Raw genomic sequence first — 15,195 nt, forward strand, 5'->3', positions numbered from 1 at the left:
AAGTCATATGGAAATGGTACATGAAATTCATGAAATTATATTTAGAATGATACAAGCTCAAATAAAGGTTAGGTTTATGTGGATGCCTGCTCATAAAGATAAGGAAGGGAATGATATGGCAGATCATTTAGCCAAAGTGTCTTTAAAACAGGGTCGAATTATGGAAATAACATTTTGTAAATCTGGAATGAAATCTATTATTAAGAGCAAAGTTAAATCTGAATGGCAACAACTGTAAGAGGGAGGAACTAATGGTCGTCATTTATTTCACAAAAGAAAGTGGGGAATATGGAAATAATTGGAGGAAATCGAAAGGAACAAGTAGTAATGACAAGATTATGGCTCAGACATGCAGGATTAAATAAAACTTTAAATTTGATAGGTAAACATCTGACAGGTAGTTATGAATGTGGAGACTGTGGACCATGTAATAATTCATTGTGAAAAGTATAAAGAAAAGTTAAAACAAGAATTTAGGACATATGATGTTCTTATTCTTATTCATTAAGAATGAATAAGATATTAGTTAAACATAATAAGATAAATAAAGCAAAATTTTCGAAGGAAGCAGGACTTTAGGTTAGAAAAAAGAGGGAAATACTCTGGTCCACACTCCAGCACAGTAGATGGCGATAATGCATCTTAACATTAGATGTCACCCGCCATTAAAGAAGACCTTAAAAACCGGCGCGCTGAGTTTGACTGTCAGTTTTCTCACACTCTGTAGCGTGCTACTTTTCAGCTAGAGTTAGCATAGGTTAGCAGCTAGTTAGCTAACGCAGTAGGTGTGAAGACGTTTCGTGAATATCTTGATAGTTGTGCAGCTTTGATGTGAATTTCTCTGAATTTGGAACTTGTTTCTGCCGTCGTACGAGGATGGAAGGCGACCGAATGGAGGTGACACCCGTTCAAAACATCCATGTGGAGGTCCATGTTAAATCTCTTAGGTGAGTTCTTTAGTGCCAAGAGCTGGATATCAGGTGAAACATCAGAGCCACCAGCCTCACTACCACACTTAAGAGTCAACATCAAGGCATATGTTTAGTTAGCAGGATGCCCGTCCTTTCCCTTCTTCCTGCATACATTATAGCTTTACAAATGGACCACAAACAAAAACTTTAAATATGTGAAGATTTTACAAGATCGGTCTGGTTTAACACACATGGATTAAATGATAGTTCATTAGAAGGCCTAAGAAGAACTTTGACATGCTGAGGAGGTTGTTAATAGCATCAGAGAGAGAACTAAAAAAATACAGGAGTTAATTCAGGACCTACAATAGACACCACTGGTTTACTGCAGTGAGAAACTTGATCCTGACATATTGGTTTCTTCTTTCTTCATGCACTTGTCTAATCACTCTCTTACTCAGGTCTTCATCTCTTACACACACATACCATATATTACCATTTGAATGGTAAAAATATCTTTTTATCTTTTGCGGCTCAGTTACTGAAACTCATGGAAAGTAGTGGGACGTTGTATATTGATAAAAGAAAAATATTTTTTTGAAAACAATATTTAGTGTTGTTGAAATAAAATATTTTTTCTGATACTGTGAAGCTCTAGTTTTCACGTCACTACATATATCCCAGGCCTTGCTTTTGACATCTATAAGTTCTCATCTCTAGAGTTGCTTTTTTTTTTCTTGATCATCCTTTTTTCTTGTAGAGAATGCTATTGCTGTTAAAGTATTTTTGTAAAAATACTGTCACACTAATAAAACCAGAGTTCTACCATTTTTATTTCAGTATATCTAGGATTGCGAAAAAATGTTGTTACAATTGTAAAGGATTTGTTTTATGTTACGAGGATAAGTGCTTATTTTCTATTATTCCTGAGGGTGCTACATAATTCTGTCTGGGTTTGGATCGGTTTTTAGTGCACTTACACGACTTGCTCGGTAGATGGCAGTGTATTTAGTCACAAAGTAAGGTCCAAAGAAGTTACTTATCTGCAAATTAACTATAAAAGCCCACAATGCATCTTTTTTTTTTTTTTAATCGCCGTCCACTCTGGTGGCCGCTGTGTGTGAAAGGACTAAAAAAAAACACACACACACACACACACACACTATCTTTTCACCTATAGTAAGTTCTTGATGGGCTCTTTATAACTTTGTATTGGTGTCTGATATATGCAAAACATACATGATCGATTCTACAGTTTGTCACACTTTCAGTACGTTGATTTCATCCTTCGTTTCCTTTTCAGCACAGCTAAACCGTCTGAAGTGAAGATGCATGTTCAGGCGCTGCTGAATCGCCACAGCACGACTTTTGGAAACTACAGATGGACCGAGTTTGATGACAAATTCCTGCATAAGCATGTGGATTCTGTGGTCATTGATCTTCAGGAGACGACACAGGTTAGTTATTTAAGCATTTCTGATAGTTTTTTTTTCTGTTTCCTTTTTTTTTTTGCTTAAAAGTGGAGTAAAGCACAGATTATTTTTTGTATTTAAATAGTTGTTTCTTTATGCACAGCCCCTCGATTTAAAGAGCTGTGACGTCTCCATTCATGTCTTCACTCTGAATGAGGAAGGACCCAACAGGCTCAGTTTGGAAGAGGATGAAGACCTTTCAGCAGCTAATCACTGGCTCCTGCCAGCAGGTGGAGAAATTTAGCTTTTTATACTTTAATGCTTTTTTTATACTAAAGATGACCTAAAAATTCTGTAATTACCACCCCTGTCCGATATAAGAGATGGTTTTAAAAAGGTTTATTATTATTTTCAAGGCTGCAGTTAACTCAGGTTTTCATATCTCTATAAATAGTTTCTACCCTGGTAAAAATGTCTGAAAAGCCTTAAAACAAATCCTTTTATTGTTGCAGCAGCATAATGCGGGGAATATTCCACGTTAAAAAACTAATTATTTTTAACAAAATCATGCCACACTTAATAGCACCCCTGCTGTTAATACTTTGCCTGACCCACCTTTTTTCTTTTAATCCCAGCACTTATTGTTATCTTGTAAACGTTTTTACAAGGTTTGTGCATTCTGGGAATTTTAGCAAATGTCCTTTGAATGAGAAATATAAAAGAAATATTTTAAATATTGTTTAGATTGTAGACATGGGAAATTACTTTATAGTTATTTGCTGACTTTTAAAGGGCAGCATAACTCTTTTGACTTGAATGGTTTGTTCCGTCTTTCCCATTTTGAAGAGTGGCTAAGAGAAATGAGCTTCTGTGTCACGGTATATTTAAACCCCAGGGGAACATCTATGCAGCAGGAACTACCATGCATGCCAGAAATTGTGGCACGTGTGAGATGATTCATGTGGGATTTTTTTTTCCTTCCACCAAATAATATTTGCATTAGTCGGTTTAAGAATTATTTAATATAAGACATTTTACTCGATATGTGGAAAAGTGTCACATTCTTACTAAAATATGTCGACATGGTTGTGATGCGAGATCGTGTCACGCTTTAGTAAAATATGGATTTTTGATGAATGAAGTGAATTAATCAGCCAGATTATTTCTTTGTTTTGCTTTTGTGGAAATCTGGAATTCATGGACATTTATCGTAATAAGCCATCATGAGCCTTTGTATCATAAAAGTAGGATTATAAAAAACTTCTTGACTTACTCGGAAAAGGTCGTCTTTCTAAGAACCATTTTTATAATGCTTATATTGTGGGAAAGATGAGTATGTTGTGTCGTTTAGATTCAATCTAATCTAAATCTTGTTTTATATGCCTTGTCTTTAAATAGCTGAATTTGATGGGCTCTGGGAGAGTCTTGTATATGAAACAGGAGTGAAAACCAAGGTAAAGTGAACAATCAGAGCTTTAAAATAGGGAGAAATTACAATGCAATTTTGCCATCATATCACTTTTTGAAATCCCTGTTGTTGTTTTTCTTCAGCTTTTGGATTATGTCACAACAACAATTTACTTCTCAGATAAAAATGTCGACAGCAACCTAATTTCCTGGAACCGCGTCGTGCTTCTTCATGGTAAATTGTTTCAAAGCCGTACTGAGTGACGCCGTCGGATCCCTGGTGCGATTTGACTGATTCGTCTCTCTGTGTCTGTGAACACATTCAGGACCTCCAGGCACAGGGAAAACATCGCTCTGCAAAGCTCTTGCCCAGAAACTGTCAATCAGGCTGTCAAATCGGTAAGACGGCCATCATCTAGGTGAAACTGCGACTTCACCTGTTGCTACACCCGTTCCATTCATTTCACAATACACCCTTCGCCCTACAGGTACACCTATGGCCAATTTGTGGAGATTAACAGTCATAGTTTGTTCTCAAAATGGTTCTCAGAGGTACACCTGGCTTCTTTGTTAGGAAAATTCGTTTAACTGAAAGATATTTGAAACCGGATTCTCTTTCCAGCTGCTAATCTTGGTTTCTTTGTTTCAGAGCGGCAAGCTGGTCACAAAGATGTTTCAGCAAATCCAACTACTGATTGATGATAAAGACACTCTGGTGTTTGTTTTGATTGATGAGGTAAAATCTAGTTCATGGGAAATAACCTGAAATAGCAATCTGTTTACTTCAGTTTAGTGGCAGTCAAGGCAGCTTGATGTTTCACCTGTTGTTCTGTTATTTGTTTTTCTTTTTTTAACCTTTTATGGGACTGATGATGTAGGTGGAGAGCCTGACAGCAGCCAGGAAGGCCTGCCAGGCGGGAACAGAGCCGTCTGATGCCATCCGAGTGGTCAACGCCGTTCTCACACAGCTGGATCAAATCAAACGGTCAGAAAGCAGTTTAAAAACCTCTTCAAAGTTTACGTTTTGTTTTTATAACATCATTTTCACAAAGATTCAATCTCATATTTTTTTGTCTTGTGTTGACTGGTGGGCTAATTTTGCAGGTATCCCAACGTGGTCATCCTGACGACGTCCAACGTGACCGAGAAGATCGATCTGGCGTTTGTGGACAGAGCCGACATCAAGCAGTACATCGGACCTCCGTCGGAGAAGGGCATCTATAACATCTATCTGTCCTGTCTGGAAGAGCTGATGAAAGTGAGCAAGCAAATTGCACATTATTTATTTTTTTTCCACAAAATAATTATACTCAAACGTTTTTCTTACAAGCCTTGGTGTGTTTTATAAAACTTTACGTGATGGACGACATAAATTAGCACCTGATTTGGAGATGGAAGCAAAATCGTGCATTTTTTTTCATAAATAATCTCAAACGTATGACATCTGTATTCATACTTATAGGCCATAATGGTTGCCATGTCAACACAATATCCCTCATTAGCTGTGGATCTCTGCAGCTCCTCCAGAGTAACCATGAACCTCCTGTCTCCATCTAATTATGTTCTTCTTTAGGTGTACAACTATCTTTGGTTGTTTTCGTGTGCCATATTCTGTCCAATTTTTAGATGACAGATAGAGTAGAGGTCTATGAGCTATCACCACTTTCTAGCTTCCTCTGGTGTGTATTTTTGTTTTTTTTATGATGCCGTTTGTTCACTGATGTTCTCCAACAAACCTCTGAGGCCTTCACAGAACAGCTGGATTTATAGTGACGTTAAAGCAGATGAGGTTAAGATTTTATTTTAGGGGACTCGGGGTTAAGGTAGCTGAAAATACAAGCTCGCCACACTTTTTAGATTTGTGTCCTTGCTTAAACAAGGTATCATTTTTCTTTGAATTTACGAACATGCGCCGCGTCGTGGCGGTCCATCAACAAAAACCCAATGAAATAGATTTATGTTTGCATTTATTTATTTATTTCAAACAAGTTTTTTTTTTAAAAAAGAGAACAAGCAAACTGTCAGAGAGAGAAACATGCGCATACGTAGCCAAGAAAGGAACTTTAAATGTATATTAGAGCTAGTGTGAAAATCCTAGATTAGTATTTTTGTGGGATACCAGCAGTGATTCATTTTTGACCAACACTTTTACAAAAGCGGCCGCTGGAAACAAACAGGTAATCCGGATGTCTGTTCTTTCTCATGCATCCAGTGCCAGATCATCTACCCCAGGCAGCAGCTTTTTACTATGTACGAGCTGGAAACCATGGGCTTTGTTAGGAGCGACGTTTCTGAGCACAGTCTGAAGCTGAGGAACATCGCTGTGTGAGTACCAAATCCAGTTAACGCGAAAGACATTAAATCACCAGCTCGGCTTGTCATAACATTCACCCAAACAGCCAGAGGCTCATGTTTTGCTTCTCCTCTTCAGAAAAAGCAAAGGTCTGAGTGGAAGAGCGCTCAGGAAATTACCCTTTCTAGCTCATGCCCTCTTTGTGCAGGTAAGCATTTAATTAGTGGCTATGCAGAACAAAGGAATGACCTGGATATTGTTTTAAATTCATTTTGTTTGTGCGCAGACGCCATCGGTGAGTCTCGAAAGCTTCCTGAAGGCAATGTGCCGAGCGGTGGATAAACAGAGGGAGGAAGAGGCCAATCTGATCAATGGTGTCTGAAACTGTTACGACACCTTAAAGCTGGCGCGTGATTATTCTGTCAATCTTTCATTCCTGATGTCTTTTTTTTTATTTTATTTTCCAAGCCTTCACAGTTCAGTTGGCAGCACTTCAATTAATCTGTTATCTAAAATATTGCTTTAACAAATCCTGTTCATCACTTAAAGCTCTTTATTCAGGTAACTGCTGGTGCTAATATCTTAAGGCAAACTGTATCAGGAAAGGACTTGTTATATGAGACGTTGCCTTGTGTTCGCTCTCACTGTCTCACAGCTTTAACCGTAACAGTTTTTTTGTGTTTGGCTCTTTTTGTTGCGTGAAGGTAAACCTCAAAGTGTTCTTCCATTACCATCGCGTACGGTTGATCCTGTCGGTAGGAACCAGGCACGGGCAGCTGGAGAAAACTCCAGTCAGACATGTTTTCTATCTTTCCATTAAACTGACTTTGAACCCTAGTGAGGGGCGTAATGAGAAAATGTTTTTGTGATTTTTGAGAGCGTATGTTTTTAAAACGTCTGCAACCGGTTCATGCTGAGGTGGGACATTCCCAGTCACCAGTATCATTCTTGTTGGACATTAAAATGTAGCATTCATGATGTAGTTTTTGTTATGGAGGGTTCAGGTATTTTTGTTCTAATTGCTCATTGGTCTGATAAGCTGGTATTTTAAACTGGCTGCCCTCATGCTGGTGCATAACATCCCTACAAGTGTTATGAAAGGCTACATGTATTTTTACATTCTTGTTTGTGTGTATGAATGCTGTTCATGCATTATGTTGTAAACATTTTTTCCAAAGTGCTATGTTTTTTTTCTCTTTTTTTCCCCCAGTTTGTCTAAAATATCTAAACTCATATTCTTGACACTTCTGCATGTAATAGTTTAATAAACCATGTTGCTTCTATGTGGAGGATACCACTTAGTGGTGCACATAAGCTGCTGCAGATTATTACACACGAGAAGCATGTTTTTTTTTCTCTTTTTTTTTCTTTTACATATATAGACAAGTTGCATGATAAATGCAGAAAATCCAATAAAAGCAGACTGCAGCTGGACTTGCACCTCTTTTTTGTAATCCGTCTGATTCACTCCGGTTGTTTACAAATAGGAGGAATATTTTCCTGGAATCCGAAATTAGCTACGCAGCTTCAGCGTTTGTGCTATTTATGAGCGGGTCATGATTTGGATGCCATAAACACGAGTTCGTAACTCTGCAACTGGAAAAGTGTTTGAAAAAAATGTTTGCTGTGACAGTTTACATGAGGATATCAAAGGCCGCGTTGTCCAGACGAGCTGGATTTGCATTAGGGAAATGCTCTGCTGCCTTGCATGCCACTTGCAGGTTTGGCGACAATGTGCCTATTGTTTTGTTGTTGGCAGCTCTCATTCATTCCACTTCAAAGCGGGATCCTGTTGGTTGTCCATAATGAAAAAGGAAAGCAAACGCTGAATGCGTCTTCAGTCACACCCTGTAGTCTCGGCCTTATCGCTGCCATCTTGGTGAATGACTTGATTCTCAGGTGTTTTTTTTTTTTTTTTTTTTTTACTGTGGTTGTAAAGTGTTTTATTGCTGCATTAGATTTTACTGTCAAAAGCCCCGTCATCAAAGGCAAAGATTTCTATTCTAATCAACACTATTCAGAAATGGATTTCCCCCCAGCATTCAGAGAACTTATTTTATTAGACATATTTAACTTGATACATGTAATTGTTTGGGGCCTTCCAATTTTGTTTTTCAAAGAGATTTTTTTTCCCTAATGTGATTTAAATGAAACGGGGGAAGTTTGATCAACACAAAGTGGAGAATAAGGGCACACAGAGTAAAGCAGAGAGCTGTTGGAAGGGCCATGGGTAAATAAAACCATAATTGCTCTGTCTGGAGGCCTTTTTTTTCTTTTTTGACTGTAGTTGCTCCAGAATAGAGGCAGCTGTTTAAAGGCAGTCAAGCTTGAGAAGTAACAAAAGTCAAAAGCCTCATTGTTGCAGGATTTTATCGCAGTTTAAAATGTCAGAAAACTCCAAATAAGACAAACGGCCTGGTGTTTATCCCCTTCGAATCTTGTTCAGGTACATTGCTGAGAGCAATGGAATATCCATGCATGTGCCAGAGGGGATTTAAATAGGTGGTGTTGGTGGTGGGAGGGGGGATTAACTTAAACACATACTTCTAGGTATGTTGGGAGAAAAACCGAGCAGAGACGCACACAAACGATGGAAAGTATCCCTCATTTCTCTGAGGTTTAACGTGTGCATTATTGCTTTCAAAGCTGAACACTGCACCGATTAAAATCAAGTTCAGAAAAATGCCCTAAACTTTTTTTTTTTTTTTTTTGCTGCTGTAATGATCCACATCCTCTGCCCAAAAACATAATGGGAGCTTATAAAACTTAAATTGTCTGGGTTTTTCCAATTCTTCATCTGCGTTACAGCCTTTGATCACACACACCAGTGTGTGTATCCAAACGAGCATTGCCTCTGAAATACAAAAAAAAAAACGTAGATCTCACTCTTTCTCTCTCTCTCTCTCTGCTTCTGTTTCCAGTCAAAACATTTCTGCCTGGTGCTTTCGTCTCTCATCTCTGCTGAGGCTTCTGTTGCCCTTTGTGTTTGTCTGCCATTTAAGCAAGACGTTACAAGGTGAGGGGAAAAGAGGTGATGAGAGGAAGGTAACTCGTGAAGAGCTGGAATCTCGGGGGCCGGGATGCATAAAGAAACGGTGATAATTAGGCACGGCAAGTCGGATCAAAGGCGACTGCTCTGAACGAGCTATGCAAATATCTGCTCATCCTGTCAACCGCAGAGTGATCTGAGCGTCGTGTGTCTGTGAGGACAGAGAACTGACAGGGAGCGGTGATCAACAACAGCACCCAGGTTCATTAGGGTGGGACGCTTTTAATGTATACTACCATCGCGCAATTAAAGATCTGCGGTGCCATTGCCACTCATACCTCTTGAACATTGATGCATCGCTTCAAACAACTTTTTTTTAATTTTTTTTTTATTTGGATTTAATAGGATAGGTGAACACAAAGTCGTTTTTGCAACTACAAGTCTTTGGGGACGTCTAGAGACTGAAATCGTTGCCAGTACCTTGCAAAAAATAGCTAGATTGGTTGGTAAGAGGGGGTGTCTGTGAAAAACGGCTTTTAATTGCGACAGTTTCTCAACTGTGATTTTTTTTAAAGAGGTCAATATATCCGTGATCGAAACTATTCTATTCTATCTTTAGGATCGTTGTTCGGCTGGAAGGTGAACTCGGCAGAGTCCACCGTCTTTTAAAGCCTCTAGCTGGGTTTTCTTCTTCCATTACGCTATAAATTCACCCCAACATGAACTCCGGACAGCTTTACTGTCCCTGCTGAAGTAAAGCATCCCCACAGCATGATGCGGCCACCACTGTGTTTCACCATGGAAATGATAGTCCCTAAACGCAGAATTTTGCGTTAAAACTGAAGTTTTAATTCTGCTCTCATCTCGCCAGACTGACCGTGTTTGCTGTGTCCCTGTAGTGGTTTGTGGCAAATTGTAAACGGAGCATATCTTTTTGCTACACTTCCATAAAAGCCGGGTTTGCAGCTTGTATGGCTTGTAGTTGCGCTGTTGACAAGAAATCCCCACAGCAGGATGTTGCTTCCACCGTGTTTCATTGTGGGGATGGTTTCAGACTGACATGCTGCGTTAATTTTTCACCACAGAGTTTTTTAGATGTCGACCAAATGTTGCAGGTTCAGTCTCATCTGGCCAGAGTAACTTCTTCCAAATGTTTTGTTTTGGTTGGTTATTGGGGGGTATTTATATTTTTGCAAAACACTGTATGTAAAAACTTAACATCAGTATATACTGTATGTGGCAGGTGAAGTTTGTATTTATTATACTAACATTTTAATATTACCAAGTTCAATAGAAAGGTGTTTTTAATACGCTAAATGCATTCACTGTTTATACGGAAATACAACTTTGCATGGCAAATTAAAATTCGCACCACATTGCGTACGTTGTGAGCAGAGTCCCTGTCTTAATTCCCTGCCAAAGAAAACAAACTATAAAACTGCAGACAAGCTTTTGATGTTCACAGGACTGAAGTACAACTCGTCCTTCAAGGTTTCTTTTAATGCACCGTTTATCTGCTGCATCTTTGGAGCATTTATCAAAGATAAGTCCTGGAATTTTTCACAAGCAGCTTATCAGCGTGAGCACACACACCATGCAGGGCCATTGTGTCATCCCTTTATAAATCATTACTCCATTCATAATTTACAATCGTTCACTGATGTCTGTGTGAGAACTGAATCTATCTAGCATTAATTAAGTTAAAATATAACTGATTTGGTTTGAAATGGCATGTGGATAATTTTTATTTTTTTTTTTACTGTGGTTTATTTTGCAGTATGGATCATTAAAAAGACATCCAAATAAATAAGTCAAAATCCGGATGATCCAAATAGGAACAAAACTTTTTAGCCATGAATGCATCATGTAAGGTGCACCAACAGAGGACGCGGTTTTTCTATCAGTTTCACAAGAGCTGCCAAACCAGTTATCAAAGGCAAGTTAATCAAAACAACCGGAAGGGAAGAGTCTGCCCTTTCAAAATAAATGCAGTCACGACCAGAGGTTTCAGACAACAGACCGAAACAATCCATTGATGGCCCTTAAAAATAGAAACAGCTGAGTTGCATCTATGTATTGTATAAAGATTGCATCCATTTTTGTTAGGTCCTTATTTTCGGTACAGTTTCCATCAACTTAATCAACACTATTGACAAGTAAATAGCCACATGGATCCAAAACGTTTGGCGTTTTCAGACTGACATGCTGTCAAAGCAAATTACATTTACACTAAGACAGAAACAACAACGGAAAAAAAATAGATAAAAACATATCTGCTATCTGATAATCTGAGGGTTCTGGATCTCTTGGACATATTATTGATGTTCAGTTCCTCATAAGGCCACATACCATCTCCCAGAGTAAATTGTATAAATCACTATGTCTATGGGTGACTTTTTATTTATTTTTTTAATTACTTAATTATTTTTATTGTTTATGGGTTTGTTTATTTTGAAGTGTATTTTGCTCCCTCCAAATAGTGTATTTTTTTTATTTGTTTGTTTTTTAGGTGCATAAAGATTAGATACAGCTAAAATTGGGGAAAAAACTAAAATGTATGTTTGTTATGAACAAATTCTAAATAAATAAAAACAAACAAGTAACAAAAAAAACCTCTCAATTTTGATCTAAATCTGCAAGAATACAATCATTTCATATACCATTTGTGGAAACTCTTTGAAGGTCAAGCCACGAATCATAATGTAACATCAGCTTTCTCTTAACTCGGCTTTCCCTGCCTAATATTGGGTCTTACTTTTAACAACCCGAACAGGAAGTGTGTTTTGCTTTCCAAACTTGACAGTGGCTCGTTTCTGCAGCGTTGAGGAGGTTTCGCATCAGTTGGACTGCAGGAAAGTCTAAAGGCAGATACAGAGAGCGTCCCGTTTCCCTGGTCGATCAGTTAATTGATTTTTCTTTTGTTTCTTTGACCGTCCGATTTGAGATCGATGCTTTCGTAAGTGCGCTTCACTCAGCGGATGAAGTTTTCTTCTCGCTGAACAGACACAATGTGACCATGTAGAGTTAGTTAGTAGACTGTTTTATCCTTGGACGGATTTCGGAGTACCTTTATTGATCCTGGAAGGAAAGGATATTAACGATGGGCAAACTTTTGTCAAAACATGGTAAGACACGTTTTTACGCAGAAACAAACTCGGATTTTGACGTTACCTCCTAAATAAATCTAATAATTGTTTTGTTTTGTTTTGTTTGTTTGTTTCACACCCTTGTCTCGGGATCCAAAGCGTCCAAGCGCAGAGAAAACCCCGAAGGTGAGGATAAACTTTGATCATTCTCCACACTGGAGGCTGGCCGGAGCTGATCAGATGTTAAGTCTCAGATTGATCGTGATGCGTCTGTTTCTCCGTGTTTCAGGAGACAGTTTTGTCGTGAATGCCTTCCTCCGGAGAGGGATGGAGGAATGCGAGAGGTACAGCGCAACAGATCACAAACTGAAAAACATGCAGGTACACACTTTCTATTTTCTTCTTCCCGTTTTAATAGCACACGTCTCAAATAATTGCTGGATTTAACACGGATCACTCATTTTAAGAAGACTATACCCTGAACCTCAAATTTCCTTCTGCTTCTTAAGCAATGCAAGTTTGCTCAGGTTATTCTTTTTTGGAGAATCGGTGTGTAAGATTTGAGTGTTTGCAGAGGTAATGCAGAAGCACATTACAGGAAGCTGCTGCATTCAGTTTCTTCCTCTAACCCAAGTCCTAGAACTCCTTGACCCGAGTGGATGGGAACTGTTCTTTCTCTGATGTGTTTGTAAAAATTGTAGCTTGTTGTTCTTTCTGTCATGCCTGGCTCTGGCACAAGACTGCAGTGGTTATTCCATCCCTGCCAGAATCTCTGGATGATTTGAGACCCTTATACACACACACACGCACACGCACACACACACACACACACACATACAGCAGAAGCTCAAGCTGGATGGAAATGTAGTCATTTCTGAGAGTGACAGATATAAGTTTACTCTTGGTGTTTCCTCTTGTGGCTCCTGGCATCATGACCCAGGGTGGTGTCTTTCCCCGTAGTGCCTCCCATTCTAGTGGCTTCCGAGTGGGCAGCCCTCTGTGGCGTTATAACATTACATCACTTCGAGTACCACGACTCGAGCTCCAAGGCACAGCTCCACACAGCCAGGGGCTGACGAATCATGAGATGGGTAGTTGTTATAGTGGAAGAGTTATGGATTATATCAGGGCCGTAAACCGCCCACTCTGTGCAAATTATAAGACTACTTTGCTCCGCTTCAGAGGAGTCTGACTTTACACTCCCCTGGAGGAAAACCATGAAAGGCATAAGCTTGGCGCTCATTAGTCTGCAGATCCCACCCACCCATCAGTCAATGTTATGAGACTAATTTCTTTTTGCGTCATTAATTCCTATAATTATGAGCTTATTCACACCCCAAACAGTGGATCTCTATCAGCTCTTTTCATGTGTCTTTTAGTGGTTGCAGCAGTTACATCTTCTGACTGTGTAGTTCCTGACTATGTGCTGTGTTTATTGTATTATTCCATCTATTCTAAGTTTGAAGTTTATCTACTGTGACTCGCAAAAGTATTCACACCCCCTAAACAATTTGCAGATTCTGTCATGTTGAACGCCAGCACAATTGAGAAGTTGATAATTAAGATGTGGACCTCCATAATTTTCTACATTCCCTGCCAAACATGTTCAAAAAGTTGGCCATGCATTTGTATTCTGACACAGTTTAGTCAATATCTTGTACAACCACCCATTGCTGCAATTTCAGATGACTTTTGGGATGTTTCCGCCAGCTGTGCATGAGATCAAGAGGAAGAAAGTTATTCTTATGCTTTAATGTAAACCATCCTGGTGAAACCTTTTCTGGTTTTTTTTATGATTGTAATCTGCTGTAAGGTAAACGTTTGGCCCAGTCTCAAATCCTTTGCAGTGTCTGATAGGTGTGTTGAATAAAAGCAATCCCACAGCATGATGCTGCCACCACCTTGTATGAAAAATATTCTGTTCATGGCGATTTTCGGGGACGTCTGATTAAAATGTTGTGAGTAAAGATGCAAATCACGCTTTAACTTTTCATCTCTAAAGCGTGCATCACTTAACTTTCATTTCACAATCATTTCAGATCCAAATGAGGTGCATCAAAGTTCGAGGAGTGTGAAAAAACCCAGATATCAATAGGTTTTAATTGTTCTTTGAAGAATTTAATTTATTATTCCTCAGTATTTTTTTTAGAAACTTGAGGTCTAAACTTGAAAATACAACTTCACGCAAAGGCTTATCTGTGCTAAACACTTTTGTTAACTGCAGCTGCTTTATGAAAAAGACAGGAATTAAATTTGAACAAGCAGTGACAGCTCTATTTATTACTACTGCATTTGTGTAAAATCATAAAATGTTCCTAACATTAGTTTTTTTCTTCTTCTTTGGCATATATAGGATTTAATTTCATTATAGCACTTTTTCAACTATCCCCAAACTCTGCAAATGAATTATTTACTTAGATCAAATTACTTTGTTGAATTTTCAGGACATAATTATTGGATTAAAGGATCTTGAACGTCTGGAGATCAAACCATGATAAAACATCCCCAAGTCAAAGAGTAAATAGCTGGAATGCTTCAGGCGGTTTAAACTTTTGCCTTTTTTTTTTCAGGCATATTTTCTTCTCCTGTGTGTTACAGCACATGGCTCTCATAAAAAAATGAGAGTTAAAATCACTGATGATTATAAATGTGGGAGAAGACTGGCCAAACACATGGTCTAGCTCTGACCATCCCCCTAGTTCTCATTGTCAAATAGGGGGGTGAGCAGGATTCCTGAGTTGTCTGGCTTTGACTTCAAAGAGAGAACTGGGAGTTATAAAAGGGCTCTGATAACAGTAGAGGCTCCGAACCCTCACTGCTAACTTCTCGAAACTCCCCCTCTCGCCCTTATTTGGGGGATGGGCTGGATGACAGAGTGCAGGAGTGACAGAGGCGGAAAAAAAAAAAAAAAAGCATCCGTGCGACCGATATGTCCGTAAATCTTCCAAATAAAGCAATAATTTTCATCTAGGAGATCGTGACTCTGTGCTGTAAGAAGAAATAACAAAAGATCAAAGGACTGAAAGAGCTGTTTAAATATTGATATTACTGCAAACCATGATTCAAGATCGTAGCTGGAAGGCTTCCCTCTCCGTGT

General features: G+C 38.8%; 2 protein-coding genes across 3 annotated transcripts in view; both read left to right on the plus strand.

Annotated features, from left to right (window-relative positions):
* Positions 1–480: 480 nt before the first annotated feature.
* trip13 (thyroid hormone receptor interactor 13) lies at positions 481–7,457 on the plus strand. The gene is made up of 13 exons (XM_014994991.2): positions 481–947; positions 2,215–2,368; positions 2,487–2,613; positions 3,722–3,777; positions 3,875–3,965; positions 4,057–4,129; positions 4,219–4,282; positions 4,380–4,466; positions 4,609–4,715; positions 4,835–4,988; positions 5,943–6,055; positions 6,162–6,231; positions 6,310–7,457. The coding sequence occupies exons 1-13, from the start codon at positions 877–879 to the stop codon at positions 6,403–6,405; spliced, it is 1,263 nt and encodes a 420-aa protein (XP_014850477.2). The 5' UTR covers positions 481–876; the 3' UTR covers positions 6,406–7,457.
* Positions 7,458–11,800: 4,343 nt separating this feature from the next.
* The window catches only part of nkd2b (NKD inhibitor of WNT signaling pathway 2b), a 29,233-nt gene continuing 25,838 nt past the window's right edge, over positions 11,801–15,195 (plus strand). For both annotated transcript variants that reach the window (XM_014994989.2, XM_014994990.2), the window contains exons 1-3: positions 11,801–12,137; positions 12,258–12,284; positions 12,388–12,479. In XM_014994989.2, the coding sequence (XP_014850475.2) occupies positions 12,113–12,137; positions 12,258–12,284; positions 12,388–12,479 (144 nt within the window). In that variant the 5' untranslated portion in view covers positions 11,801–12,112. The remainder of the gene's footprint in view (positions 12,138–12,257; positions 12,285–12,387; positions 12,480–15,195) is intronic.

The sequence above is a fragment of the Poecilia mexicana genome, unplaced genomic scaffold, assembly GCF_051168715.1.
Source record: "Poecilia mexicana isolate PSO_F unplaced genomic scaffold, ASM5116871v1 scaffold_16, whole genome shotgun sequence".
Lineage (NCBI taxonomy): Eukaryota > Metazoa > Chordata > Actinopteri > Cyprinodontiformes > Poeciliidae > Poecilia > Poecilia mexicana.

Excerpts from the sequence above, each read along its gene's own strand:
- trip13 (XM_014994991.2), top strand. The coding sequence starts at position 877 with ATGGAAGGCGACCGAATGGAGGTGACACCCGTTCAAAACATCCATGTG. Across the intron at positions 3,966-4,056 it reads CCGCGTCGTGCTTCTTCATG|GACCTCCAGGCACAGGGAAA; the intron begins GTAAATTGTTTC and ends GAACACATTCAG. Across the intron at positions 4,130-4,218 it reads TCAATCAGGCTGTCAAATCG|GTACACCTATGGCCAATTTG; the intron begins GTAAGACGGCCA and ends TTCGCCCTACAG.